At 44.2% G+C, this 27,367-nt stretch overlaps 1 protein-coding gene across 1 annotated transcript in view; it reads left to right on the top strand.

The window, feature by feature from the left end:
• CPNE9 (copine family member 9) overlaps positions 1 to 27,367 on the top strand; it is a 525,181-nt gene that overhangs the window by 450,250 nt on the left and 47,564 nt on the right. Inside the window, exons 15-18 of the mRNA XM_082265785.1 lie at positions 1,271 to 1,317; positions 13,324 to 13,505; positions 16,197 to 16,324; positions 16,422 to 16,524. Of these exons, the coding sequence (XP_082121911.1) occupies positions 1,271 to 1,317; positions 13,324 to 13,505; positions 16,197 to 16,324; positions 16,422 to 16,524 (460 nt within the window). The remainder of the gene's footprint in view (positions 1 to 1,270; positions 1,318 to 13,323; positions 13,506 to 16,196; positions 16,325 to 16,421; positions 16,525 to 27,367) is intronic.

Genomic DNA, 27,367 nt, shown 5'->3' with positions numbered 1-27,367 from the left:
GAATAGTGTCCCACCATTGGTATTAGTAGGAGGAATAGTGCCCCGTCATTGGTATTAGTGGGAGGATTAGTACCCCATGGCAATAGTGGGATGAATTATGCCCCATCAATTGTATAGGAGGAATAGTGGCCCATCATTATTATTAGTGAGAGGAATAGTGCCCTATCATTAGTATTAGTGGGAGGAATAGTGCTCCATTATTGGTAATAGTGGGAAAAATAGTGCCCCATCACTGGTAATAGTGGGAGGAATAGTGCCCTATTATTTTTATTAGTGTGAGGAATAGTGCCCCATCATTGGAATCTCTGGGGGGGATATTGCCCTGTCATTGTAATAGTGGGAGGAATAGTGGCCCATTATTGGTAATAGTGGGGAGAATAGTGCCCCATCATTGGTAATAGTGGGAGGAATAGTGCCCTATTATTTTTTTTAGTGGGAGGAATAGTGCCCCTTCATTGGAATCACTGGGAGGAATATTGCCCTATCATTGTAATAGTGGGAGGAATAGTGTTCTATCTTTGGTATTAGTGTTGAGTAATCATGCCCATTTGTGGGTATCAGTGGGGTACCCCATTATTGGTATTAAAGGGATTAATAATGTCATGTCATAGAAGCCAGTGGGAGGAATAGTGCGCCATTATTGCTCTCATTGAGAGTAATGGTGCCACATCATTGATGTCAGTGGGAGAAATAGTGCCCCATTGTTGGTGTCAATGGGAGGAATAATGCCCCACTTTTCGTGTCTGCAAAAGGAATGGTGTCCTATTGTTAGTGTCAGTGGGAGGAATAGTACTTCATATCAGTGAGAGGAATAGTGCCCAATGGGGCCAAATAATAGCAAGTAAAGGGCCATATCCAGCATGTGGGCCATAGTTTGAAGACCACTACTCTGGATCAAGACTGCTGGGTTGTAAAGGGATTGACTTACGGGACATGTGTCTCTTTTTTTTCCCAACTTGTTAACTAAATATCTCTGTAAGCGACAGCATGAATCATGTTAAGGCTTGTAATCCCTCCGTGGCTACCATTACGCTATACAGCGAAGAGCAATGGCAGCAATCTGTTCTGTGAGGCTCTGCCAGCTGAAGTTCATTTAATACACTATAGAGGAGTCCCATACTTCTATCTATCATTGAAATTACATTCAGGGAGTAGCAGGGGAGAACCTGGCAAATTATCCAGCCGTCACATCACAGATAGTACACAAGGTGGGAGAAGAATCCGCAATTACTTTTACTTGTTTCTTTTTTTTTTTTTCTTCTTCTTCTAGGACGCAATTAAACTTCACAGTTGCCATTGATTTCACAGCTTCGAACGGTGAGTGTGATGAAGGATTTTTTTTTCTATCTCTCTTACCTCCCTGCAACTTTCTCCCATTATTCCAATTAATTGCTGGAGTCTCATGGCCGTGAAAGCAACAAGGATCTGAGGGAAGGGAGGGGTTTGGGGGGGTTGCTATGATAACACGAAGATGCAGGTTGCCCATAGAGGTTAAGTTCACTATCAGGCTGCACAGATGCTGCCTGTTTTGCTCAGCGCTTAATGAGGCTGCGAGATTCACTCCCGTCCTCGAAGCAGCGGAGTTTATTTGTAGAGGCTGCGATGCTGTAAAGGGTGAATGTTTATCGTTTCCAGACCTTAAAGCTGAACAAACAGCTATGGATTTCTGCCCATATCGCAGTTAAAGGGGTAATAAACCGCAAAAAAATAAATAAAAATTGGGCCCCTGCAAGAATCCACAATGTGCTAATATGCACCGCATATCGCAGATTTACCCTAAAACTCAGCCCTACTACGGCGCACTGTCACCACTGGCAAGGCTTCCATCTTCACCCAGTATTTCTTCCCTGTTTGTGGGCTTCAACCGTTTGAACAGCCAAGCTGTGATGTCACCGACTGCTACTAAAGTAAATTTCCCCTAAACTGTGCACATTTACAGTACCTACAGGTAAGCCTTATTAAAAACCGCTTGCCGACCGCCGCACGACTATTTACTGCGGCAGTCAGCCCCGTACAGGCAAACCGACGTAGGGCTACGTCGCTCGCCTACGAGCCTCTAGTGGGCGAGCACGCGCCGCCGGAGGCGCGCTCCCGCCCCCGCTCATTCCCTGACGTGTCCGCGCGAGTGACCGGCGGCTCTGATGTCCGCCGGTCACCCGCAATCTCCCGGTGGAGAGGGAGAAAGGCAGGCGGCTGATGTAAACAAAGCCGCCTATCATTCTCCCTGATCTAACTGCAGAGACTACACGATCCTGCTATGTAGGATCGCATGTCTCTGTGGTTACATCACTAGCCACGCCCCTTTACAGTTAGAATCACGCCCCTAGGGACACACTTAACCCCTTGATCACTAATAAAGTTAACCCCTTCCCTGCCACTGTCATTTTTACAGTAACTGTGCATATGTATAGCACTGATTACTGTAGTAATGTCACTGGTACCCCCAAAAGTGTCAAAAATGTTAGTCAGGGGTCCGATCTGTCCGCCGCAATGTCGCAGTCCCGCAAAAAAAAAAATCGCAGATCGCCGCCATTACTAGTTTAAAAAAAAAAACATAAAAATTACATAAATCTTTCCCTTAGTTAGTAAACGCAATAACTTTTGCGCAAACCAATCAAAATACGCTTATTGCGATTTTTTTTTTACCAAAAATATGTAGCAGAAAACAAATTGGCCTAAAATGTTAAAAAATTTTGATTTTTAAATTTTTTTGGGGGGAAATTCGTATTAAAAAATGTGAAAAATATTGTTATTTTTTCAAAATTGTCGCTCTTTTTTTGTTTATAGCGCAAAAAGTAAAAATCGCACAGGTGATCAAATACCACCAAAAGAAAGCTCTGTTTGTGAGAAAAAAAGGACGTAAATTGCATTTGGGTACAGCGTCGCATGACCGCGCAACTGTCTGTTAAATTCACGCAGTGACGAATCGCAAAATAGGGCCTGGTCTTTGAGCAGGAAAATCCTCCGGGGCTTAAGTGGTTAAAGGCTCATAATGTATATAAAGATCACCTGCACTCTGCAAAAATTTGTATAAATAAGTAAAAGCATGAAATTGCTGGTGACAAATAATACAAAATTACAATATAAATGCAGGACTTTTACATATAAAAGTCCTTAAAGTGTCATATTTATTACATGGCAGATCTCCGGTTTGGCAAACGCACCTCCACTAGTGCATTTATGAACACAAAAGGGTGATAAAGGTATTCCTCCACCAATAAGCAACACTCCAAGCCTTTTACCCTCAAATGTGGCTCACCCACAAAAGTGATCAATATCACTCAATTACAGATCATCGCTGGACCTAATGATCAGAATACCCTCCTAGTGCCTTTGAATCCTATGGATTGCAACACTCCACCAGAAGCAGCACCCAACAGCATCAATAAGTAAAAGAAAACCTCATTGCACAGTATTAAAAAAAGTCAAGCAAACGCAGGAGATAAAATCAGCATGTCAAATCTAATGAGAAAGTTTCCAACCAAAGCAATAGTCAACTCCAGTGGCAAAGTCACTTGACCAGGCTTCAGCCAATGCGTTTCGTTGTGAAAAGACGCCATCAGGGGCATGGTCTCAGGTCGGCACAACACTATATACAGGGAGTGCAGAATTATTAGGCAAATGAGTATTTTGACCACATCATCCTCTTTATGCATGTTGTCTTACTCCAAGCTGTTACTCCAAGCTGTATAGGCTCGAAAGCCTACTACCAATTAAGCATATTAGGTGATGTGCATCTCTGTAATGAGAAGGGGTGTGGTCTAATGACATCAACACCCTATATCAGGTGTGCATAATTATTAGGCAACTTCCTTTCCTTGGGCAAAATGGGTCAAAAGAAGGACTTGACAGGCTCAGAAAAGTCAAAAATAGTGAGATATCTTGCAGAGGGATGCAGCACTCTTAAAATTGCAAAGCTTCTGAAGCGTGATCATCGAACAATCAAGCATTTCATTCAAAATAGTCAACAGGGTCGCAAGAAGCGTGTGGAAAAACCAAGGCGCAAAATAACAGCCCATGAACTGAGAAAAGTCAAGCGTGCAGCTGCCAAGATGCCACTTGCCACCAGTTTGGCCATATTTCAGAGCTGCAACATCACTGGAGTGCCCAAAAGCACAAGGTGTGCAATACTCAGAGACATGGCCAAGGTAAGAAAGGCTGAAAGACGACCACCACTGAACAAGACACACAAGCTGAAACGTCAAGACTGGGCCAAGAAATATCTCAAGACTGATTTTTCAAAGGTTTTATGGACTGATGAAATGAGAGTGAGTCTTGATGGGCCAGATGGATGGGCCCTTGGCTGGATTGGTAAAGGGCAGAGAGCTCCAGTCTGACTCAGACGCCAGCAAGGTGGAGGTGGAGTACTGGTTTGGACTGGTATCATCAAAGATGAGCTTGTGGGGCCTTTTCGGGTTGAGGATGGAGTCAAGCTCAACTCCCAGTCCTACTGCCAGTTTCTGGAAGACACCTTCTTCAAGCAGTGGTACAGGAAGAAGTCTGCATCCTTCAAGAAAAACATGATTTTCATGCAGGACAATGCTCCATCACACGCGTCCAAGTACTCCACAGCGTGGCTGGCAAGAAAGGGTATAAAAGAAGAAAAGCTAATGACATGGCCTCCTTGTTCACCTGATCTGAACCCCATTGAGAACCTGTGGTCCATCATCAAATGTGAGATTTACAAGGAGGGAAAACAGTACACCTCTCTGAACAGTGTCTGGGAGGCTGTGGTTGCTGCTGCACGCAATGTTGATGGTGAACAGATCAAAACACTGACAGAATCCATGGATGGCAGGCTTTTGAGTGTCCTTGCAAAGAAAGGTGGCTATATTGGTCACTGATTTGTTTTTGTTTTGTTTTTGAATGTCAGAAATGTATATTTGTGAATGTTGAGATGTTATATTGGTTTCACTGGTAAAAATAAATAATTGAAATGGGTATACTGTATCTTTGATTTTTGTTAAGTTGCCTAATAATTATGCACAGTAATAGTCACCTGCACACACAGCTATCCCCCTAAAATAGCTAAAACTAAAAACAAACTAAAAACTACTTCCAAAAATAGTCAGCTTTGATATTAATTAGTTTTTTGGGTTCATTGAGAACATGGTTGTTGTTCAATAATAAAATTAATCCTCAAAAATACTAATTTGCCTAATAATTCTGCACTCCCTGTACAGTTAGGTCCATAAATATTGAGACATCAACACAATTCTAATCTTTTTGGCTCTATACACCACCACAATGGATTTGAAATGAAAAAAACAAGATATGCTTTAACTGCAGACTGTCAGCTTTAATTTGAGGGTATTTACATCAAAATCAGGTGAACGGTGTAGGAATTACAACAGTTTGTATATGTGCCTCCCACTTTTTAAGGGACCAAAAGTAATGGGACAGATTAATAATCATAAATCAAACTTTGGTTACAAATCCTTTGCAGTCATTTACAGCTGGAAGTCTGGAACGCATAGACATCACCAGACGCTGGGTTTCATCCCTGGTGATGCTCTGTCAGGCCTCTACTGCAACTGTCTTCAGTTCCTGCTTGTTCTTGGGGCATTTTCCCTTCAGTTTTGTCTTCAGCAAGTGAAATGCATGCTCAATCGGATTCAGGTCAGGTGATTGACTTGTCCATTGCATAACATTCCACTTCTTTCCCTTAAAAAACTCTTTGGTTGCTTTCACAGTATGCTTTGGGTATGCTTTGGGTCATTGTCCATCTGCACTGTGAAGCGCCGTCCAATGAGTTCTGAAGCATTTGGCTGAATATGAGCAGATAATATTGGCTGAAAGACCTCAGAATTCATCCTGCTGCTTTTGTCAGCAGTCACATCATCAATAAATACAAGAGAACCAGTTCCATTGGCAGCCATACATGCCCACACCATGACACTACCACCACCATGCTTCACTGATGAGGTGGTATGCTTTGGATCATGAGCAGTTCCTTTCCTTCTCCATACTCTTCTCTTCCCATCACTCTGGTACAAGTTGATCTTGGTCTCATCTGTCCATAGGATGTTCCAGAACTGTGAAGGCTTTTTTAGATGTTGTTTGGCAAACTCTAATCTGGCCTTCCTGTTTTTGAGGCTCACCAATGGTTTACATCTTGTGGTGAACCCTCTGTATTCGCTCTGGTGAAGTCTTCTCTTGATTGTTGACTTTGACACACATACACCTACCTCCTGGAGAGTGTTCTTGATCTGACCAACTGTTGTGAAGGGTGTTTTCTTCACCAGGGAAAGAATTCTTTGGTCATCCACCACAGTTGTTTTCCGTGGTTTTCCAGGTCTTTTGGTGTTGCTGAGCTCACCGGTGCGTTCCTTCTTTTTAAGGATGTTCCAAACAGTTGGTTTGGCCACACCTAATGTTTTTGCTATCTCTCTGATGGGTTTGTTTTGTTTTTTCAGCCTAATGATGGCTTGCTTTACTAATAGTGACAGCTCTTTGGATCTCATATTGAGAGTTGCCAGCGACAGATTCCAAATGGAAATAGCACACTTGAAATGAACTCTGGACCTTTTATCTGCTCCTTGTAAATGGGATAATGAGGGGATAACACACACCTGGCCATGGAACAGCTGAGCAGCCAATTGTCCCATTACTTTTGGTCCCTTAAAAAGTGGGAGGCACATATACAGACTGTTGTAATTCCTACACCGTTCGCCTGATTTGGATGTAAATACCCTCAAATTAAAGCTGAAAGTCTGCAGTTAAAGCACACCTTGTTTGTTTCATTTCAAATCCATTGTGGAAGTGTATAGAGCCAAAAAAGATTAGAATTGTGTCAATGTCCCAACATTTATGGACCTGACTGTATATATATATATATATATATATATATATATAGAGAGAGAGAGAGAGAGAGAGAGAGAGAGAGGGCAAACAAAGTACTTAATTGTGCTCCAAACTTCGGATGGTCCAGAAGTCCAGAACCAGAAGTGACGCTGGTGCCCAAATGGACAACAATGAAAAGATGGTAGGAAACCAGAATTGACACCAGAGCCGAGAACTTCCACCAATAAGTATGGGGCAGGGACTGAAAAAAAAATGCAGGAGATAAAATCAACATGTCAAATCTAATGAGAATGTTTCCAATCAAAGCAATAGCCAACTCCAGTGCGTGGTGACGCCACTTGACCAGACTCCACCCAACGCGTTTCGTCGTGAAAAGACATCATCAGGGGCATGGTCTCAGGTCAGCACAACACTATATATATATATATATATATATATATATATATATAAGAGAGAGGGCATAAAAAGAGAGCGCGAGGGCATAAAAAGTCCCATCCACAACTTAATTGTACTCCAAACTTTGGATGGTCCAAAAGTCCAGAACTGGAAGTGACCCTGGTGCCCAAATGGACAACAATGAAAAGATGGTCAGAAACCAGAAATGACACCAAAGCTGGGATCTTTCATCAATAAGTATGTGGCCAGGACTGGAAAAAAACAATACGCATACCCAGATCCGAAGCCACAAAAGCCACCCCCATGATGAGAAACATAGGATTCAAAGGCACCAGGAGGGTATGCTTATTAAAGGCTTACCTGTAGGTAAAAGTCACACAGGTAACTTTACCACTACTTTAAGTAGAACTTACAGGTCTTGTCCCTTACCCATCCTGCAACTAGATAGTAAGAGAAGCAGGAGTTTGATGATCTAAATTCTTTGTCTCTCTGCTCTCTCCTTCTGTCAACATGTCCCTGGTCAGCACCTCTGCAGCACAGATGATTGGCTCAGTGTGCTGCTTCTCCCTTTCTCAATCTGAACTGTGCTGTATAGGGACTGCATGAGGATTGAGTGTGTTTGTGGGTTTGCATGGGTGCATTCCGGACTGTGCAAAGGCACTCAGGAAGGAGGTCAAATTAGGTCTGTGCAGCCACTGCTTTCCAATTGATAGCACTAGGATGGGCATAGAAAAACCTGTGCATCCCCCTGCAGGTAAACATAGCCCTCACACAGGGCACAGATTTATACTTCTTATGTGAAAAATACATAAATATAAGAAAAACCTTAAAACAAGAAAGCTAATGGAGCCACAACATCTCAGAATTGGTAGACTGCAATATATTACATTTTTGCTTTTTGGACTTAATGCTGCTTTAAAACTGAGCTCTGGCAATTATTACCCATCACCAAAATTATATCTGCACTAGGTCAAAAAATAAAACACACAAGCAGCCGGTTAAAAACTGTGATACCAGTTAAACAAATAATAAACTAGTGCTGCTTTCCTTTGTTTATATTTTTTCCCATGCAGTGAGGCTGTGCCCACACTGCATGGGTTAACTGCTTGTTTTGTCAAGGGGCGACCAGAAAGCTGTATACTCACCTGATCCTCAGCTTCAGCGACAAAAGGCACTCCTCCGATCCAGTGGTGTAGTGCTCCTGACATCTTCCTGTCCAGAGCAGGTCTATGCAGTGGTGTATTTAGGTTTTGTGCTGCCCTAGGCCTGACTAAACTTGGGCACCCGCTAAATTAAATATGGCCCACCCCTTCCTGTGAAGGCCACACCCCTTCCTGTTTATGATCTGCCCTGTCATCTGTAAGCCACAACCACAGACTATCAGTGTCTATCTGTGCAGCCTCATCAGTTCCAATAAGTTCAGCCTCATCAGTGCCCATCAGTGCAGCATATCAGTACTGCCTTATCAGTGCAGCCTTATTAGTGCCCATCAGTGCAGTTTATTAATACCCACCATTGCCACCTCATCAGTGGCCATCAGAGCAGCATATTAGTGCCCATTAGTGCAGCCTATTAGCACCTATCAGTGCAGCATATCAGTGCCCATCAGTGCAGCATATCAGTGTTGCCTTATTGGTGCAGCCCCATCAGTGCAGCTTATCAGTGCCACCTCATCAGTAGATATAAGTGCAGCCTTATCAGTGCCCATAAGTACAGCCTTATGTTACTGGATTAGTAAGATTACTCCTTTCTTTTAAGAAATTTTGATATTTGGGTGTTTGCTGCCACTGATTGTAATCATATGATTATTTCACCTATTTGTATAATGACTAGGAAGTCCATAGTCATTATAGAAATAAGTGAAATAATCAGTAGCAGCAAACACAAGTCCAAATATCTTATAAAATAGCAGTAATCTTACTAATCCAGTGACATTTTACAATAGCACACATGTGGTGAGCAGGTCCAAAATATTATTGCCATCATTTACAATTAAAAGTGTTAATTGTATATGATGCAATTCAGTATGCTCACTCAAGGACAAGGATGTTTAAAGAAATGAAATTATATTATTGACATGATGCCTGCCATACCTGGGGGCGGAGGAGGGTAGGCGGAGCATTAGGCTGCAGTGCCACACTTATTAGCATTGGCGGCCGTCGGGCCAGTTGTATCAAGTGTGGTCGGTGGCCTGCGGTCTGTCTGAATGTCCTCACCGGCCAGAATTATCATACCCACAGGTAGCAGTGTGACTGCTTTGTGGGGCTGCCAGAATGATTTGCCTCCTGTACCCTGCCCTTTAGCCCAATTCGCCCCATAAGACTGGTACTATAATAAAAGTGTAGCCCAAGCCAGTGGGGACCCTTTTCACGTGGGAGTCAGGAGAAGGCTGTTTTTTTTTCCCTGCGGGGTGAAGCTTTTTGCTGCCCCCCTTCAAAGTGCCGCCCTAGGCCTGGGCCTTGTTGGCCTAGGCCAGTGATGGCGAACCTTGGCACTCCTGATGTTTTGGCACTACATTTCCCATGATGCTCATGCACTCTGCAGTGTAGTTGAGCATCATGGGAAATGTAGTTCCAAAACATCTGGAGTGCCAAGGTTCACCATCACTGGCCTAGGCCAAGATACAGCACTGGGTCTATGGGCGTAATGATGTCAGGAAAAGTCCACTGCACAAGGCCCCTAGACTACGGGGGGGGGGTGGTGGGAGGAGCCGCAGGGACTGGTCTTGGGCTGGGAGGATCAAAGGATTAGGTAAGTATTTCTCCGCTCTCCTTTACCCTAGACACAATCGAGCAGTTAAACAGTGCTGTGTGGGCACTGGTAAACTGCTGATCAGAACACTTTTCTGGTGCCTTTGAATCCTATAGACTGCAACAGTCCAACAGAAGCAGCATCCAACAGCATCAAGAAGTAAAAGAAAACCTTATTGCGCAGTATAAAAAAAATTCAAGCAAACGCAGAAAATAAAATCAACATGTCAAATCTAATGAGAACGTTTCCAATCAAAGCAATAGCCAACTTCAGTGCGTGGTGACGCCACTTGACCAGGCTCCACCCAACGCGTTTCGTCACGAAAAGACATCATCAGGGGCATGGTCTCAGGTCGTTACAACACTATATATATATATATATATATATATATATATATATATATATATATAGAGAGAGAGAGAGAGAGAGAGAGAGAGAGGGCATAAAAAGAGAGAGAGAGGGCATAAAAAGTCCACAACCTAACTGTATTCCAAGCTTTGGATGGTCCAAAAGTGCCCAAATGGACAACAATGAAAAAGATGGTCAGAAACCAGAAATGACACCAGAGCTGGGATCTTTCACCAATAAGTATGTGGCCAGGACTGGAAAAAAAAACAATCTGCATACCCGGATCCGAAGCCACAAAAGCCACCCCATGATAAGAAACAGGGACTGGTCTTGTGCTGGGAGGATCAAAGGATTAGGTAAGTATTTCTCCGCTCTCCTTTTTCCCCTAGACACAAACGAGCAGCTAACCAGTGCTGTGTGGGCGCAGCCCCACTGCATGGGTGCATGGGAAAACAAATTTGCCCGGAGTTCAGCTTTAAGGGACATAAAGAGTTAATACAAGCAGCCAATGAAAGCTCCCTCTAGTGGCCAATCTACCTGTTTCTTTATATAACACAATTTAAAAATTATTGAAGTGCCAGCTTGTAAAATGTAAGTTATCTAAAATATTACTAGAATGTGCCCTTGGTGAAAATATGCAGTACTTCCCATTTACAGAGGAATTATATAAAAGCACACTTTGGGTCAGTTATGTACACTCATAAGTCAAACTAACTAAGTCTGACCTCTGCGTTGTGGCATTGTTTGCTATTTTACATTAGAAATTTGTTGAAAGCTCCATATTTAACCCTCTTCTATTGTCCTTTCGGAACACTGATGTCATTTAGTATTTGTGGCTCTTATGATGGGGTGGATTTGCTGACAGTTGCTCAGCTGTTGGTAATCAGGCTCAGTGGTTTGCAAGCTTCTCTAGGTGTGCACAGTTGGGAAACCTGTGTCTGCCTATCAGCAGATCACAAATTGTTAACTATTTGCAACCTTTTGTGTTTAATACAGAACTCTGGGCACATATACACTATAGTGTCAAAAGTATTGGGATGCCTGCCTTTACACACAAATGAAATGTAATGACATCCCAGTCTTAGGCTCCTTTCACATTATCCATCCGTCAGACGGATTCCGTTTTTCTCAGCGGGGGATTGAGCCGCCGATCCCCCGATGAGCAGGAGGATGACAGCTGTATCTCCGCGCTGTGTGTGGAGACACAGCTGTCAGTTCCCCATGCATCTCTATGGGGGAAATCGGATGGGAACGGACCGTCGGTCCGTTCTCATCCGATCCGCTGGACGGATGGAAAATAGGGTTTCCATCCGTCCAGATTTGATGGATCGGATCAGATGTCAGTGGACATGTCTCTGCTGACATCCGATCCCCCATAGAGATGCATGGGGGGACCGTTCAGGTCCACCAAAAAAACGGACAGGCGGATCTGAACGGTCCGCCTGTGTGAAAGGGGCCTTAAGGTTTAATATTGAGTTGGCCCATCCTTTGCAGCTATAACATCTCAAACTCGCTCATCCATATCTTTATGGACCTTGCTTTGTGCACTGGTGCGCAGTCATGTTGGAAGAGGAAGGGGCCATCCCCAAACTGTTCCCACAAAAGTTGGGAGCATGAAATTAAAAATCAAAACGTGATGCGCCAGATGTGCACAAAATAAGTAGGTGATTTCATCAAAAACAATATAGTGTCCACATAAATTGAGTGCTAAGAAGCAATAGATGATGTGTCCAAGTGTCCAAGAATAAAGCCTTAATCCCGTGAGAGTAAATAGGGAAGCACCAGGTGTGTCAAATCCCTTCACCAGTAAGATTGGCCTCTCACCTTAACATAAGACCCAAACGGGCCAGCATAAGCATATATGGGGATACAAGACTCCAAGGATGACTCTCCAGCCTTCACCTCCAGAGGTTGCCGGGACATATAATAAAGATATAAAGCAGAAATCTAGTGCTCTGGGTTTCAGGATCAGGCTCAGACAGGGACACGGCTAGCAGAGAAAATACTGAATCCCCAAACTGTTCCCACAAAGTTGGGAGCATGAAATTGTCCAAAATGTCTTTGTATGCTGACGCCTTAAGAGTTCCCTTCACTGGAACTAAGAGGCCAAGCCCAACCCCTGAAAAACAACCCCACTCCATAATTCCCCCCGCCACCAAATGATTTGAACCAATGCACGAAGGGGATTATGGTGTGGGGTTGTTTTTCAGGGGTTGGATTTGGCCCCTTAGTTCCAGTGAAGAGAACTCTTAAGGCGTCAGCATACCAAGACATTTTGTACAATTATATGCTCCCAACTTTGTGGGAACAGTTTGGGGATGGCCACTTTCTGTTCCAATATGACTGCGCATTAGTGCACAAAGACACGGATGAGCGAGTTTGGGGTGGAGGAACTTCACTGGCCTGCACAGAGTCCTGACCTCAACCCGATAGAACACCTTTGGGATGAATTATAGTGGAGACTGCGAGCCAGGCCTTTTCGTCCAGCTTCAGTGCTTGACCTCACAAATGTGGTTCTGGAAAAATGGTAAAACATTCCCATAGACGCACTGCTAAACCTTGTGGACAGCCTTCCTAGAAGAGTTGAAGCTGTTATAGCTGCAAAGGTGGGCCAACTCAATATTGAACCCTACGGACTAAGACTGGGATGCCATTAGAGTTCATGTGTGTTCAGGGCCCTCTTTATTATTGATTGGACCCTGGGCAAACATTTTCTTGGGCCCTCCCAAATCCACTTATGAACTATTTTCAGGCAGTGCAGGCTCAAAGGACAGCTGCTTTAGGCCCCACAACAATGACTGGGCCGGGGGGAACTGCCCCTTTTGCCCTGCCTTAAAGACGGCCCTGGAGATACTGTATATGTGTGTGTGTGTTTCATCTGTGTCTTTAGCTGATTGCCTGGGGTTCAGATTTAAAATACTGACTTTTATTCATTAGGGACTTCTCATCTTTTGCCTGCCTGTATCTGAACTAAATTCTGCTCGTGTGCGTGCACTAACTGCTCTACTTCTCCCCTCCCCCCAGGTAACCCCTCACAGCCCACCTCTCTCCACTACATGAACCCGTACCAGCTGAACGCATATGGCATGGCACTGAAAGCTGTCGGAGAGATTATCCAGGACTATGACAGTGACAAACTATTCCCAGCATATGGGTTCGGTGCCAAGATCCCACCAGATGGCAAGATTTCCCATGAGTTCCCGCTGGTGCGTAAATGTCTTCTGACATATTTTCCTCAGTCTAGAGTTAACGTGACTCGAAAATACTCCAATACCGCTGACTAGCTAGGGGACTGAAAGATTTTCCCTTGGAGAACTCGGAGTCTTTCCTACTGCAATAAGGCAAATTGAGAAAAATAGGAACCCAGTGACCAATCAAAATTTCTCACCCTTGATTTTATGAAGCATTCCAAACAGATAAAGACTGAAAAAATTGCTAAATATTACAGCACGTCATTAGTCTGTCACTTCACACGCAGTTATTATCAATCTGGTCAGTATGTTCTTTAAATCAAACCTGTCTTGAAACTCAGGGGGTGCCAGAAATACGTTGGGTCCCATACAGAGCTGCCCGAAATACAGGGATGCCAAAAAATACAGAGTGTGCCAGAAATTCAGAGGGAGGGGGGGCATACAGGTTTTGCCTGAAATACAGAGGGGCCATACAGTGGTGGCAAGATTACAGGTGGTGCAATACAGGGGGTGCCAGAAATACAGTGGGTCCCATACAGGGGGTGCCTAAAATACAGGGAAAGCTATACAGGGGTTGCCATAAATACTGAGGGTGCCATACAGTGGGTGCCTGAAATACAGGGGGCTCAAAAATAAAGTTAGTGCAATATAGGGGTATCCTGAAATACAGGGGGTGCCATAAATATAGGGGGTACCAGAAATACAGGGGTCCCATACAGTGGGTGGCAAACAGAGGGTACCTGAAATACAGGGTATGCCATACAGGGGGTTCCTGAAATACATGGGGTGCCATTGTTGACCCCTTTATGAAAACATTAGTTGATTGACCACTATGCTAGCCAACTAGCATCAGTTTATTTGGAGTCACTGGCCTTGAACAATTAAACAGAAAGGTTAGTGCCGGTTCACACTACCGCAGCACGACTTTGGGGGCAACCTGTGAAGTCGCGTGCACCGCGACTTCGGCGCGACTTGCACGGACTTCATATAATGAATGTCAATGCAAGTCGCTCCGATGTCGCCCCAAAGTAGTACAGGAACTATTTTCTAAGTCGGAGCGACTTAAGTCGCTCCTATTAGAACGGTTCCCGTAGCACTGGATGGACCGCGACTTGTCAGGCTGACCAGTCGCCTGACAAGTCGCGGTAGTGTGAATGGGCACTCAGAGAAAAGTTTGAAGTCCCTATCTACATACTTGATCAGGGTCAGGCAGGCCAGGTAACAAATATTTCGCTGTGGCATCTTCCATGTCCTTCTCTCTTGACAGGTTTCCTTTAATTACATAGTTTCATATCTCCACTCTATTTAATAAAGGATTGACTGAAACTGTATGTCTATATTAAATTGGGCCTATCATTAAAATAATTAAAAAACACAGTCCCTTGAAATATAAATACAGCTCAGTCCAAGCTCAGTCCAAGCAGTGGGTGCTAGAACAGGAGGGCCATGTGGGTGCTGTCTCCAAGTAAGTGTCCCCAAACAAATGTAGCACCCTCCTATATAGGTGCTAGGTAAAGCCTAGTTTTTGGCTCTGCCTGCTCATCAGGAGAGTCTGATTATTAGTTCTGCCTGTTGCATGTGTCCATGTGGGATTCACTTGGTCTGAGGGAGTGTCCCCACTGTATCCAATAGGGGAGCCTGTTGGACAGTGGAGGAAACCCAGCCAGTGACACACAGGCTTTTTTGACTGTCCCAGTGGAAGGGCACAACCGCAGTGCATCCTGGGATTGGTCATAAAAGCCAAGGGCACATGTGACAGGGCATCTTTGGGCGGAAAGCCAGGTCCCAGGAGGAGGGTGATGGCTGTCTCTACTCCTGTCAGCAAGGAAGGTGGTCACAGGCATAGTGAACCAGAGTGTGGTGCTGAGCCAGGAGGTCCTGTAAATACTGACAGTGGAGCAAGTGGCAGAGCGACCTGAGGAAAAACAGTGTCTGTGAGTACCAGGGAGCTTGCCAGGGAGGGGACCACTCCAGTGGGGTCAGTGGACAGAAGCTAGCACACATGGCAAGCAAGAAAGGGGTGCCAAGTTAGACCATGAAGAGTAATCTACAGAATAGTTCACCTTTCAAATCTTCACTTCAGTGGCAAGGTGAAGCAGCGGACTTGCCGCACTCAACAGTTAAAGGTCCTCAGGATTTGTGCATAGTTGTCAAGTTGGAGTATCCCACTCATCCCTTCTCCTATCCAAGTTTCAATAAAATACAATAAACCAAATCCCCTGGACTGTTTATTGACTGAGCCAAGGACTTAAAGTGCTAAGATTTTACAAACTGTTGTTATGGGTAACCCAAGGGAATCCGTTCTCAGCAGCTCCCTAGGGGGCAGTGCTACACAAACAATAATGAGTACCTGGAAAGCTTCCCCGACTCGAGTAGAGTGTTTTATATGGCCTTAGTCAGTGATACTTCATTAACTACGGCTGCTTACACGTTTCACCCCACCTCACCGAGGCTTAGTCCCCAGACAGAGCCATTGATAAATCAACAAATGCAACATGACCCTTCTTCCTCAACCAATTTTCAGTTCCGGTACCCATAATAAGACCAGGCCAGGAATTGTGTTAAGAGTGTAGATGCAACTTTTAATCCGGCCATTTACAGATCAGGGCAACGTGGTGGACGTAAGTCAATGAAAGCAGGACATATATGCAGCTCTCTCAAGGTAATTCTTGCAAGTAATTTTTTGCCTCTCTATCTGGTTATTAGAATGGAGACATGGATAATCCAAACTGCGTCGGTATACAGGGTGTACTGGAGGCCTACTTTAAAAGTCTTCGAACGGTTCAGCTTTACGGGCCAACAAACTTTGCATCGGTTATAAATCAGGTTGCCAGGTAAATGGATTGCTGTCATTTGACTTAATTTGATTTTGGAGGTTTAGTACATTTTTGTAGTTCTGATTGTTTATTCATGCCCTTTATTGCTCTTTAGTGCCGCCGGTGAGATTACGGACGGCTCCCAGTATTATGTCCTTCTGATCATCACCGATGGTGTCATCTCTGATATGGCACAGACCAAAGAAGCTGTTGTAAATGTAAGTCTGTACGGTTAAACTCTTTATTTCATTTCACTAATTAATCCTTTAAAGCACGGGTGGGGAACCTTTTTTCTGCCGAGGGCCATTTGGGTATTTTTAAAATCATTCGGGGGCCGTACAAAATGATCAGTTTAACCACTTGCCGACTGCCTAACGCCGATCTACGTCGGCAGTCAGCCCCTCACAGGCAAAGTGACGTAGGGCTACGTCACTAACTTGTGAGGGTCTAGGGAGCGAGCGCGCGCCCCCGGAGGCGCGCTCCCGCTCCCGCGTGGTCACGGACCCCCCCGCGCGTGTGACCGGCGGACCCGATGTCCGCCGGTCACTCGGCGATCGGCGGGGGAGAGGGAGAATGTCAGGCAGCTTGTGTAAACAAGCCACCTGTCATTCTCCTTGCTGTTAGGATACTGATCACTCGGATCTAGTATGTAGATCCGTTGATCAGTGTCCATACAGCTCAAGCCCCAGCCAATCACAGTAGAAAGCACGCCCCTAGGGATACACACAGCCCCTCCCTCCCAAATAAAGTTAACCCCTTCACTACCAGTGTATTTTTACAGTAACAGTGCATATATATAGCACTGATTACTGTAGAAATGTCACTGGTAACCCCAAAAGTGTCAAAAATGTCAGTCAAGGGTCCGATCTGTCCGCCCCAATGTCGCAGTACCGCAAAAAAAATCGCAGATCGCCGCCATTACACGTTAAAAAAAAAAACAACAAAAATGACAGAAATCTTTCCCTTTGTTAGTAAACGCGATAACTTTTGCGCAAACCAATCAAAATACGCTTTTTGCGATTTTTTTTACCAAACATAGGTAGCATAAAACAAATTGGCCGAAAAAGTAAAAAAAATTTGATTTTTAAATTTTTTTTTTGGGGAATTTCATATAAAAAAATGTGAAAAATATTGCTATTTTTGCAAAATTGACGCTCTTTTTTTGTTTATAGCGCGTGATCAAAAAATCGCACAGGTGATCAAATACCACCAAAAGAAAGCTCTGTTTGTGGGAAAAAAAGGACGCCAAATTCGTTTAGGTACAGCGTCGCACGACCGCGCAATTGTCCGTTAAAGTCACGCAGTGCCGAATCGCAAAATACCCCCTGGTCGGAATGGGGGTAAAATCTTCCGGGGCTTAAGTGGTTAAAAATGTGCCTGTTATATTTGGTCAAACATTTAATTAACTCACCCCTAATGTGATGGCTGCAACTTCTTCTCTTTGGTGAGGTGTGTGATGTTAGCTGGTATTGATGATGTTGCTACTGGCAACTGGTTTTCCAGGTTTGCCCCCCTTAATGCAGAGTGATTAGTGCCCCCATCAATGCAGAATGAATAGCGCCCCCATCAATGCAGAGTGATTAGTGCCCCCCATAAATGCAGAGCGCATGGGAATTAGAGCGCCTCCTGGTTACACACAGAGCAGGGCTCTTCTACTTACCCTGCGTGGGCGCTCTCATACGAAGTCACACCTCCTGGACCGACTACTATGATAGACGTCACCACTGTTCTGTCTATCATAGGTGTAACGGAACAGGGCACCCCGGACCGAGTACCTCCGTTGAAAGATGCTCCTAGTGCTTTCCGAGGGCTCCAAGCACTCCACCAGACACCGTAACCACTTCAGATCCCACGAACCGCCGCAGCTTGGTTGGGGTCTCGCAATCTCCTACCCACCCTGGACCTACGACAAGGCTCAAGGTTCCAGTGGGTGAACCTCTCTTTCCCCAGAGAGTGCAGCAGAACAAGCTCTACACAAGCTCTTAAAAGAGCTCAGTGATTCTCTAAGGGAGTATGGAGGACCATAGCAATCCCTTGCAGCATATCCCCCAATAAGAGACAGAACTCTAGATTGAGGGTGAATGAACTCAGCACAACTTTAATTGAACAAGACTTATATACAGTTTTCACCCACAAAGTTACCACCCAGATGGACCTTGTTGAAGACTGAACATAATATTCACCATCCAATAGTAACAGAGTTTTACACTCTCATACAGTCTACAAAATATACAATGTGAGACAATCCCCCCTCCCCCTTAGCATCTAATCAACATTCCTATAAGTCTCTCTTAAAGCAGACAGACAGGTGGGCTCATTAGCACAGTTAACAATAGGTGAATGGAAAAGGTGTCTCAGACCCTATTTTAGACAAAAGCACTTCAATGATTAGCAGCCATGCTGTCTCTACCAGTTCCTGGATGCCCATATAAGGAGTGGACTTCCTGTACCTTACAGTTTACAGGAATAAAGGTTTAGCTTCTAGGCTAGAGGCAAGGCTCCATTAGCCCCATGACTTATCCATCTTTAAATTCCAGTGACGGTGAGTCCCGTCACAATAGGTAGGAGGCGTGACTTTGTATGACAGCGGCCGCGCCGGGTAAGCAGAGGAACCCGCTCTGCGTGTAATCAGGAGGCGCTCCCCCTCCCCTTGCCCTCCTGAGGCAGCCCAATGGCAGGGCCGGATCAGATGGCTTCGGGGCAGCATACGGCCCGTGGGCCGTAGGTTCCCCACCCCTGCTTTAAAGTTTCTCTACTTCGCTTGAGAAAAATATTATCTTTTCTCCTTTATTCTGTACAATACAAGACTTCTTGCCACACACTACACAGCTGCATCATGTCCTGGGGTTAAAAAAGCAATCAGAGTGCCATGCCAATGGTTGCAAAGTTCAGAAGCTTTTAAAAGTATTAACAATTTATTATCATGCTAACATAAGATAAAACACTAATGCACTTTATGGGTTAGAACAGTTTAGATTTATCAGGGCTTAGAAAGCTGTATGGGGCAGATTGGTAGGACTCTCAGATCTATAGAAGTTGTGAAAACAGTTTGCAGTTTGCATTAAGATTAAGGGCTTTAGCATCTGGCAGTGAGAATATTACACAGGGACTATGCATAAGCACACAGCAATCTAAAAGAAGCCTTCTATAAAATGGAAAGTCTCGTTTCTACTCCAGCCCACTACCCTATACAAAGGCTCCAGGCCATCACTCTAGACACAGGCTGCAGTCTAGCACCCTAGCCACAGGCTCCAGTCCAGCACCCCAAGAACAAGCTTCAGCCAAGCACCTGAGCAACAGGCTCCAGCGAATCAACCCAACAGGGGATCCAGCCCAGCACCCTAGCCTCAGGCTCCAGCCCAGCACCCCAGCCACAGGCTCCAGCCAAGCACCCCAGCCTCAGGTTCCAACCCAGCACAACAGCCTAAGGCTCCAGCCCAGCACCCTAGCCACAGGCTCCAGCCCAGCACCCAAGCCTCAGGCTCCAGCCCAGCACCCTAGCCACAGGCTCTGGCCCAGCACCCCAGCCACAAGCTCCAGTCCGAAACCACAGCCTATCGCTCCAGCCCACTACCCTAGCCACAGGCTCCAGCCTAGCACCCCAGCCATAGGCCCCAGCCCTCTACCCTTGCCACAGGTTGCAGGCCATCAGTAAAGACATAGGCTCCTGCCTAGCACCCCAGCCGTAGGATCCAGTCCTCTACCCAAGCCACAGGCTCCAGCCCATCACTCTAGACACAGGCTTTAGTCTAGAACCCCAACCACAGGCTCCAGCCCAATACCCAAGGCACAGGTTCCAGCCTATCACTCCAGACACAAGTTCCAGCCCAGCAACAAGCTTCAGTGCAGCACCTGAGCCACAGCCTCCAGCCCATCACCCCAGCCAGGGGCTCAAGCCCAGCACCCTAACCACAGGTTCTAGCCCAGCAACCCAGCCTCAGGCTCCAACCCAGCACCCCAGACTCAGGCTCAAGCCCAGCGCCACAGCCACAGACTGCAGCACAGCTCCCCAGACAGGAGTTACAGCCCAGCACCCCAGCCACCAGTTTCAGGCCTTTACCACAGCCACAGGCTCTATCCCAACACCAAAACCACAGTTTTCAGCCTAGCACCGGAGCCACAGGCTTCGCCCCAGCACCCCAGCCACCAGCTCCAGTCCAACACCCCAGCCAGTTGTTCCAGCCCAATATCCCAACCACAGGCTCAGTCAAAGAACCCTACTATAAGGGTAGCACAGTTTGGTCCTGCTCACTGATGGCAAACTCATCAGGGATTGGCCAGCCAACAAACAAGCTTAGTTAACCCGTTATATGCCTCTAACACAGCATCCTGCAGCTCACTCAACAGAGTCTGGTAGATAGTATAATAGAGAGAACCCCGGTAAATAAGACATGTTTTGAATAAAGCAGGGCTTAGGGAACTCATCACTCCAGTATTAATATGCTTTTTTTTAAGCCCCAGTTCTGCAAGGCCAATTTGCTAACCTCTCAACTGCTGTGCATTATCTGGTTCCCCTGTTACCATGTCTGACAAGGCAGAGCGCTTTAATGCAGCTCTTCAGACCACCCCTTACATTTGTAAGGTTGAACAAAGAGGCATACTTTTACCATTATAGTATGTTTAATCAACATCCATATTCTTTTATCAACCCTTCAAACCAGCTGAATGATAAACCTGCAACAAGGAATGTATTAGCGGTCCAGAGAATGGATATCAGAGGTGAGTGTACATAGATATTGCACAATACTGCTATTATCAAGCAGCTCACTGTACAAGTTCTTTTGATAATTATCCGCCAACTCAGACATTATGCAATCCAGCTACTATTCAACACCTCACTGATCCTACCTCATTAATCCCAGCACAGTCCCATCATAATAACAAGAGAAGTATGAACTCGCAGTGTTAAACAGAACAAAAGTGCACAGTGCTGATCTCATTGATAAAACACATTATCCCATCACTTTCTAGACACTCTGTTCGGCATGCCATGTGTGGCAGCATAAGTAGGGCTGAATGGGGTTGTGGTGCCGCCTTGCCAATGTTATGCTACTTTTTTCCACCGTTACAAATGTCGTGGAGTTATATAAAGAAGGGGTGGGGGAGGCAAGCGTAAGTTTAAAGCTGACCTCCAGCCTTTACTTCAGTCTTGCATGGTTGTACCGGCTCCTCTCCTGTACTGAAATGTCTTACTCTAATTTCACTGCACACTATGAGCTTCTCACAATGTGCATTAGAAGCTGCAGCAAATCAGACAGAGCCCTCCTCATATCCTGGCTGAAGGATGTCCAACATTATTCTAGCTCTATCCTCCCTAGCCTGACTGTCCTTGTTTCTTTCATTCATTGGATTTCAGTTCTTTCGATCACGGAGGCTCAGCAGTACTTAAGGGCCTGAATGCCAATACAGCCTGCCTGAGCGCCCCCCACTCCTCCGGATTGACTCTCCTCCCAAAGGCCCACGCACTGCTTGCATCAGGGCTGATTGGAGTATTGAAGCCCGCCATAGATAGAGCAGTTTTCTTTCCTGTAACCACAGGTAGGGAGGGGGGGGGGGCAGGTAGCTGCCCCAGCCAGGGAACACATGGTGCTTATTGTTAGGGGCTATAGCCACTGGCAATAATCGAATAGAAAATACAACATGCTGATTGTACCCAAGTTGATCGGCTGACCAACTTAGGTACAATCAGCCTGCATTACTTATTTTGAATCTCGGCCGGTCCCTGCTGAATTGGTCTAAGATTTGAACAGTCTATGGCTGGCGTAAAGCATAGGGTGCTGTGATGTTGCTGTGAAGTAGATCTCCCGGTAGAAGGCAGAAATTGGTTTATGTGTAAATGTGTACATAAAGCAATCTCTATTTTGCATACTGAAAGTGGTTGTACAGCCACTTTTTTTCTTATTATAACCTCCGGTGTTAGATTACATTACACAGACATCCCAAGTCTCCTGTGACTTGTGGGAGTCTCCCGCCTTTGGCTAGCGTCTCACCGACACCCGACAGCTTCCTGTATAGTTTTGGCTCTGTCACAGGCGGAGTGATATGAAATGCCCTCCGCCTGTGACAGGAGCCATACAGGAAGCAGCGGCTCTGCTCTCTACTGCAGCCGCTGCTTCCTCCAGCAGTACCCGCATGACCAGCAGTACCCGCATGACCAGCAGTACTCGCATGACCAACATTACCTTCCAGCATTACCCAACAGCATTACCCGCCAGCAGTAACCACCAGCATTACTCACAAGCATTACCAGCCAGCAGTAAATACCAGCATTACCCACCAGCAGTAACCACCAGCATTACCAGCCAGCAGTAACCAACAGAAGTACCCGCCAGCAGTAACCGTCAGCATTACCCACCAACACTACCTGCCAGCAGTACCCACCAGCAGTAACTGCCAGCATTACCCACCAGCAGTACCCGCCAGCACTACCTGCCAGCAGTAACCGCCAGCACTACCCACCAGCAGTACCCACCAGCAGTAACCGCCAACATTACCCACCAGCAGTAGCCACCAGCAGTACCCACCAGCATTACCCGCCAGCAGTAGCCACCAGCAGTACCCACCAGCAGTAACCACCAGCAGTCTGCATAATAGGTAGAAAAGGTATGTGTATTAGCGTGTGTAAATTGTTGCAAATATTTTTTTAATAACTAGTTGTGTTTTGTCATAATATGTCATGTCCTTGTTTATACATGTATGATTAAGGACATGGCATTTTCTGGCTGTGCTAGGGGTACAACTAGTCCCCAGCACATAACTGTAAATATCCCAGCATGTGCAGTGTTTGACTCCTACCACCATGACCACTTCAAATCACTGAAGTGGTCATAGTGGTTAGAGTGCTCCTTTAATATCCCTCAGAAGAAGGAAGAAGTAAACCTCTGTATACTGATTCCATTTCATTTGATCATCCTCTAGTTGTGTTAAATTAGTGTGGGGGGGGGGGGGGTGTTGGCGTCATTGCGGTGTGCCACCTCCCTGAAATGAGTTTGCCAACTCCCTGAAATGAGTTTTTGTAGGTTGGGAAGCCTGCTGATTATATGTGTCCCATTGTATGTTATTTTTAAAAAATAGGCAGTTTCATACCTTTCAGAGCTCATGTAACCGCCCGCCGCTGTCTTCCCCGATCTGACAACTACAGCTGGAGGGGCTGAGATGCCCCTGCTGAGGTCAGCTGGGAGGAGGGGAGGAGAGAAGGAGAGCAGCGGGCGGTCCTGTGAGCGTGGATTGGCGTTTTGAAATAAGGTATGAAGCAGCATCTTTTTTATAAATAACATACAATGGGGCACATAATGTAATCTAACACAGGGGATTGAAGTAACAAAATACAGTTATTTTTGCAGCAGTAGGGGAGGGATGGGGAGCACATCGGCACTGACACAGTGGACAGGCAGAGAGGGAGGGGGAGAGAGGGAGCGAGGAGAGGCAGTGGGAGGAAGATGGAGGCACGTAAACTGACCATGGTGTCAGGGCTCAGCAGCCATGATAAACCGTGGTCAGTTTAGGGGGGGGCAGCACCAGGCAGGATCAGCCAGATATTTTAGATGATTGAAAGGGCCAAATTACATAGCACAAGCAGTGTGCTATATAACATGCTTGAAAGGAACAGGATCCGTTTTTTATTTTTTAGGGTTACAACAGTATTGATGATGTTTGGGAAAAGCAGGCGGTGTAGCCTCAGTTTTACTGCCCATCTGACCTCCCATCTTATCAATCTTCCCATGCCATAGTCGCAGTGCTTATCACAGGTGGTACCACCGCCGAACCCGATCCATTCAGGTGACTCAGGCCGCTCCATAACTGCCCTGCAACAGTGCAGGGGTTCGGGCATTCTGAAACCTAAAGCAGATGCAAATAAGCCACACATTGCCTCATTGCTGCCAAACACCCTCTGAAAATTGACCCACTGCAAATCACTTTTCAAAGGGGCTTCAGTAGAGCCACACATGTGAATGAGCCCTAACACTGTGCATTTTGCACTGCCTAATGCTGCTAAGTTGCACTTTATCATAATGTGACTCATATAAACTAGGATCACCAGAGTAATTACAATGAGAGCTGTGAAGTTGTTTGTTAATAGCGGGACTTTGTAATATTTATCTATAGTCTCCTGTATTAGTCATTCCAAGGACCGCTAAAACCCAAGTTGTGACATGTACAGTGCCTTGCGAAAGTATTCGGCCCCCTTGAACATTTGCGTAATTTTTTGTGAAGAATCAACAACAAGTGGGACACAATCATGAAGTGGAATTAAATTTATTGGATATTTCAAACTTTATTAACAAATAAAAAATGGAAAAATTGGGCGTGCAAAATTATCCAGCCCCTTTACTTTCAGTGCAGCAAACTCTCATCAGAAGTTCAGTGAGGATCTCTGAATGATCCAATGTTGACCTAAATGACTAATGATGATAAATAGAATCCACCTGTGTGTAATCAAGTCTCCGTATAAATGCACCTGCACTGTGATAGTCTCAGAGGTCCGTTTAAAGCGCAGAGAGCATCATGAAGAACAAAGAACACACCGGGCAGGTCCGAGATACTGTTGTGGAGAAGTTTAAAGCCAGATTTGGATACAAAAAGATTTCCCAAGCTTTAAACATCCCAAGGAGCACTGTGCAAGTGATAATATTGAAATGGAAGGAGTATCAGACCACTGCAAATCTACGAAGACCTGGCCTTCCCTCTAAACTTTCAGCTCATACAAGGAGAAGACTGATCAGAGATGCAGCCAAGAGGCCCATGATCACTCTGGGTGAACTGCAGAAATCTACAGCTGAGGTGGGAGGTGGGACAACAATCAGTCGTATACTGCACAAATCTGGCCTTTATGGCAGAGTGGCAAGAAGAAAGCCATTTCTTAAAGATATCCATAAAAAGTGTCGTTTAAAGTTTGACACAAGCCACCTGGGAGACACACCAAACATGTGGAAGAAGGTGCTCTGGTCAGATGAAACCAAAATCGAACTTTTTGGCAACAATGCAAAATGTTATGTTTGGCGTAAAAGCAACACAGCTCATCACCCTGAACACACCATCCCCACTGTCAAACATGGTGGTGGCAGCATCATGGTTTGGGCCTGCTTTTCTTCATCAATGTCTAGAAAAGTTCAAGGGGGCCGAATACTTTCACAATGCACTATATATATATATATATATATATATATATATATATATATATATATATAATATTTTTTTTTCCAGGGTATATAAAAAATAGATAATTTATTATAGTCTTGACCCATGGCACATGAGCCCAGGCAACTACGAGGTTTCCTTTCTGATGCTCTTTCCCTAATTTACACCTTGGAGAAAGGAGTGGAATTGAGGGAGACCAGTATGACCCAATTGTTTGTGGAAATTTCAACATGTGATATTGAGCTCTGTATACAATCGGCTTTTTGCATAGGAAGTAGGAATAAATATAAAACATGTCGAAAGGAGCCATCCATACTTTCTACTTTCTACTTGACAATGAGATTACAAAATCTTTATTTGCAATATACTGTATGATAATTATATGAATTAAGTAAAAGAAAAGTCAGATATAAAAGACACAGATCAATTCAGCACTGTATTCTTTAAAACTTTGGTACGTTTTTTTTTTTTTTTTTTCAAATGCAAGCAGTGTAAGTACCTGTATTTGACTTGGTATCAGCCAACTGCAATCTACTGTACAGCAGATCTCAGAGTGGGAGATGGAGAAGCAACCCAAAGAATCAATTAATTATGCTGCAATACTCATGCACTAACAAAGAACATGCAATATAATATAATATATTCAATAAAGAAATATTATTAGTAATATAATTATTAAAAAATATAAAATACAAGATTAATTTTACTTGTATTTTGGAGAAGCAACCCAAAGAACCAATTAATTATGCTGCAATACTCATGCACTAACAAGGAACTTGCAATATAATATAATATATTCAATAAAGAAATATTATTAGTAATATAATATTCAAAAATATAAAATACAAGATTAATTTTACTTGTATTTTGGAGAAGCAACCCAAAGAACCAATTAATTATGGTGCAATACTCATGCACTAACAAGGAACATGCAATATAATATAATATATTAAATAAAGAAATATTATTAGTAATATAATATTCAAAAATTTAAAATAGAAGATTAATTTTATTTGTATTTTGGAGAAGCAACCCAAAGAACCAATTAATTATGCTGCAATACTCATGCACTAAGAAGGAACATGCAATATAATATAATATATACAATAAAGAAAAATTATTAGTAATATTCAAAAATATAAAATACAAGATTAATTTTACTTGTATTTTGGAGAAGCAACCCAAAGAACCAATTAATTATGCTGCAATACTCATGCACTAACAAGGAACTTGAAATATAATATATTCAATAAAGAAATATTATTAATAATATAATATTAAAAAATATAAAATACAAGATTAATTTTACTTGTATTTTGGAGAAGCAACCCAAAGAACCAATTAATTATGCTGCAATACTCATGCACTAACAAGGAACATGCAATATAATATAATATATTCAATAAAGAAATATTATTAGTAATATAATATTCAAAAATATAAAATACAAGATTAATTTTAAATGGTAACTCAATTGCCTTTGTATTCCTTGTAAAAAGAAAAATTACTAGTTTATGAAACCTAAGCAAAAGTCAGCCAGTACCTGCTATGTTTAACTTTAGGGCACATTGCTCCAAGGGTGTCTGGGATTGTTGCTACCAATGTGGGGTCAAAAAGAGCGCAGATGGAGTAAATAGAACAGGTAGCACACACAGGAATAGAACGAAATTAAGAAAAAAGCTTGAACAAAAGTGCGTTTCCTCTGGGCAGTGTGAGAAAGAGCAGCCGCTAATAAGCCAATATCCTAACAACTGAGAATAACAATTAGTGTCTAAAAATCGAGCACATTCAATGCAGGCCTCCCAGTAGGCTAGGAAATGAAAAAAAGCCCTTTCTGACTGTTGATGAAAATCTGGTTTAATGAAGAGTTGACATTAATTCCAATTAAAATGAGGAAGGTTAATAATAATCCCACAGAGCGCA

Source organism: Pelophylax lessonae (genome assembly GCF_965119305.1).
Source record: "Pelophylax lessonae genome assembly, chromosome: 8".
Classification (NCBI taxonomy): Eukaryota; Metazoa; Chordata; class Amphibia; order Anura; family Ranidae; genus Pelophylax; species Pelophylax lessonae.
This window is presented reverse-complemented; position numbering and strand designations above follow the sequence as displayed.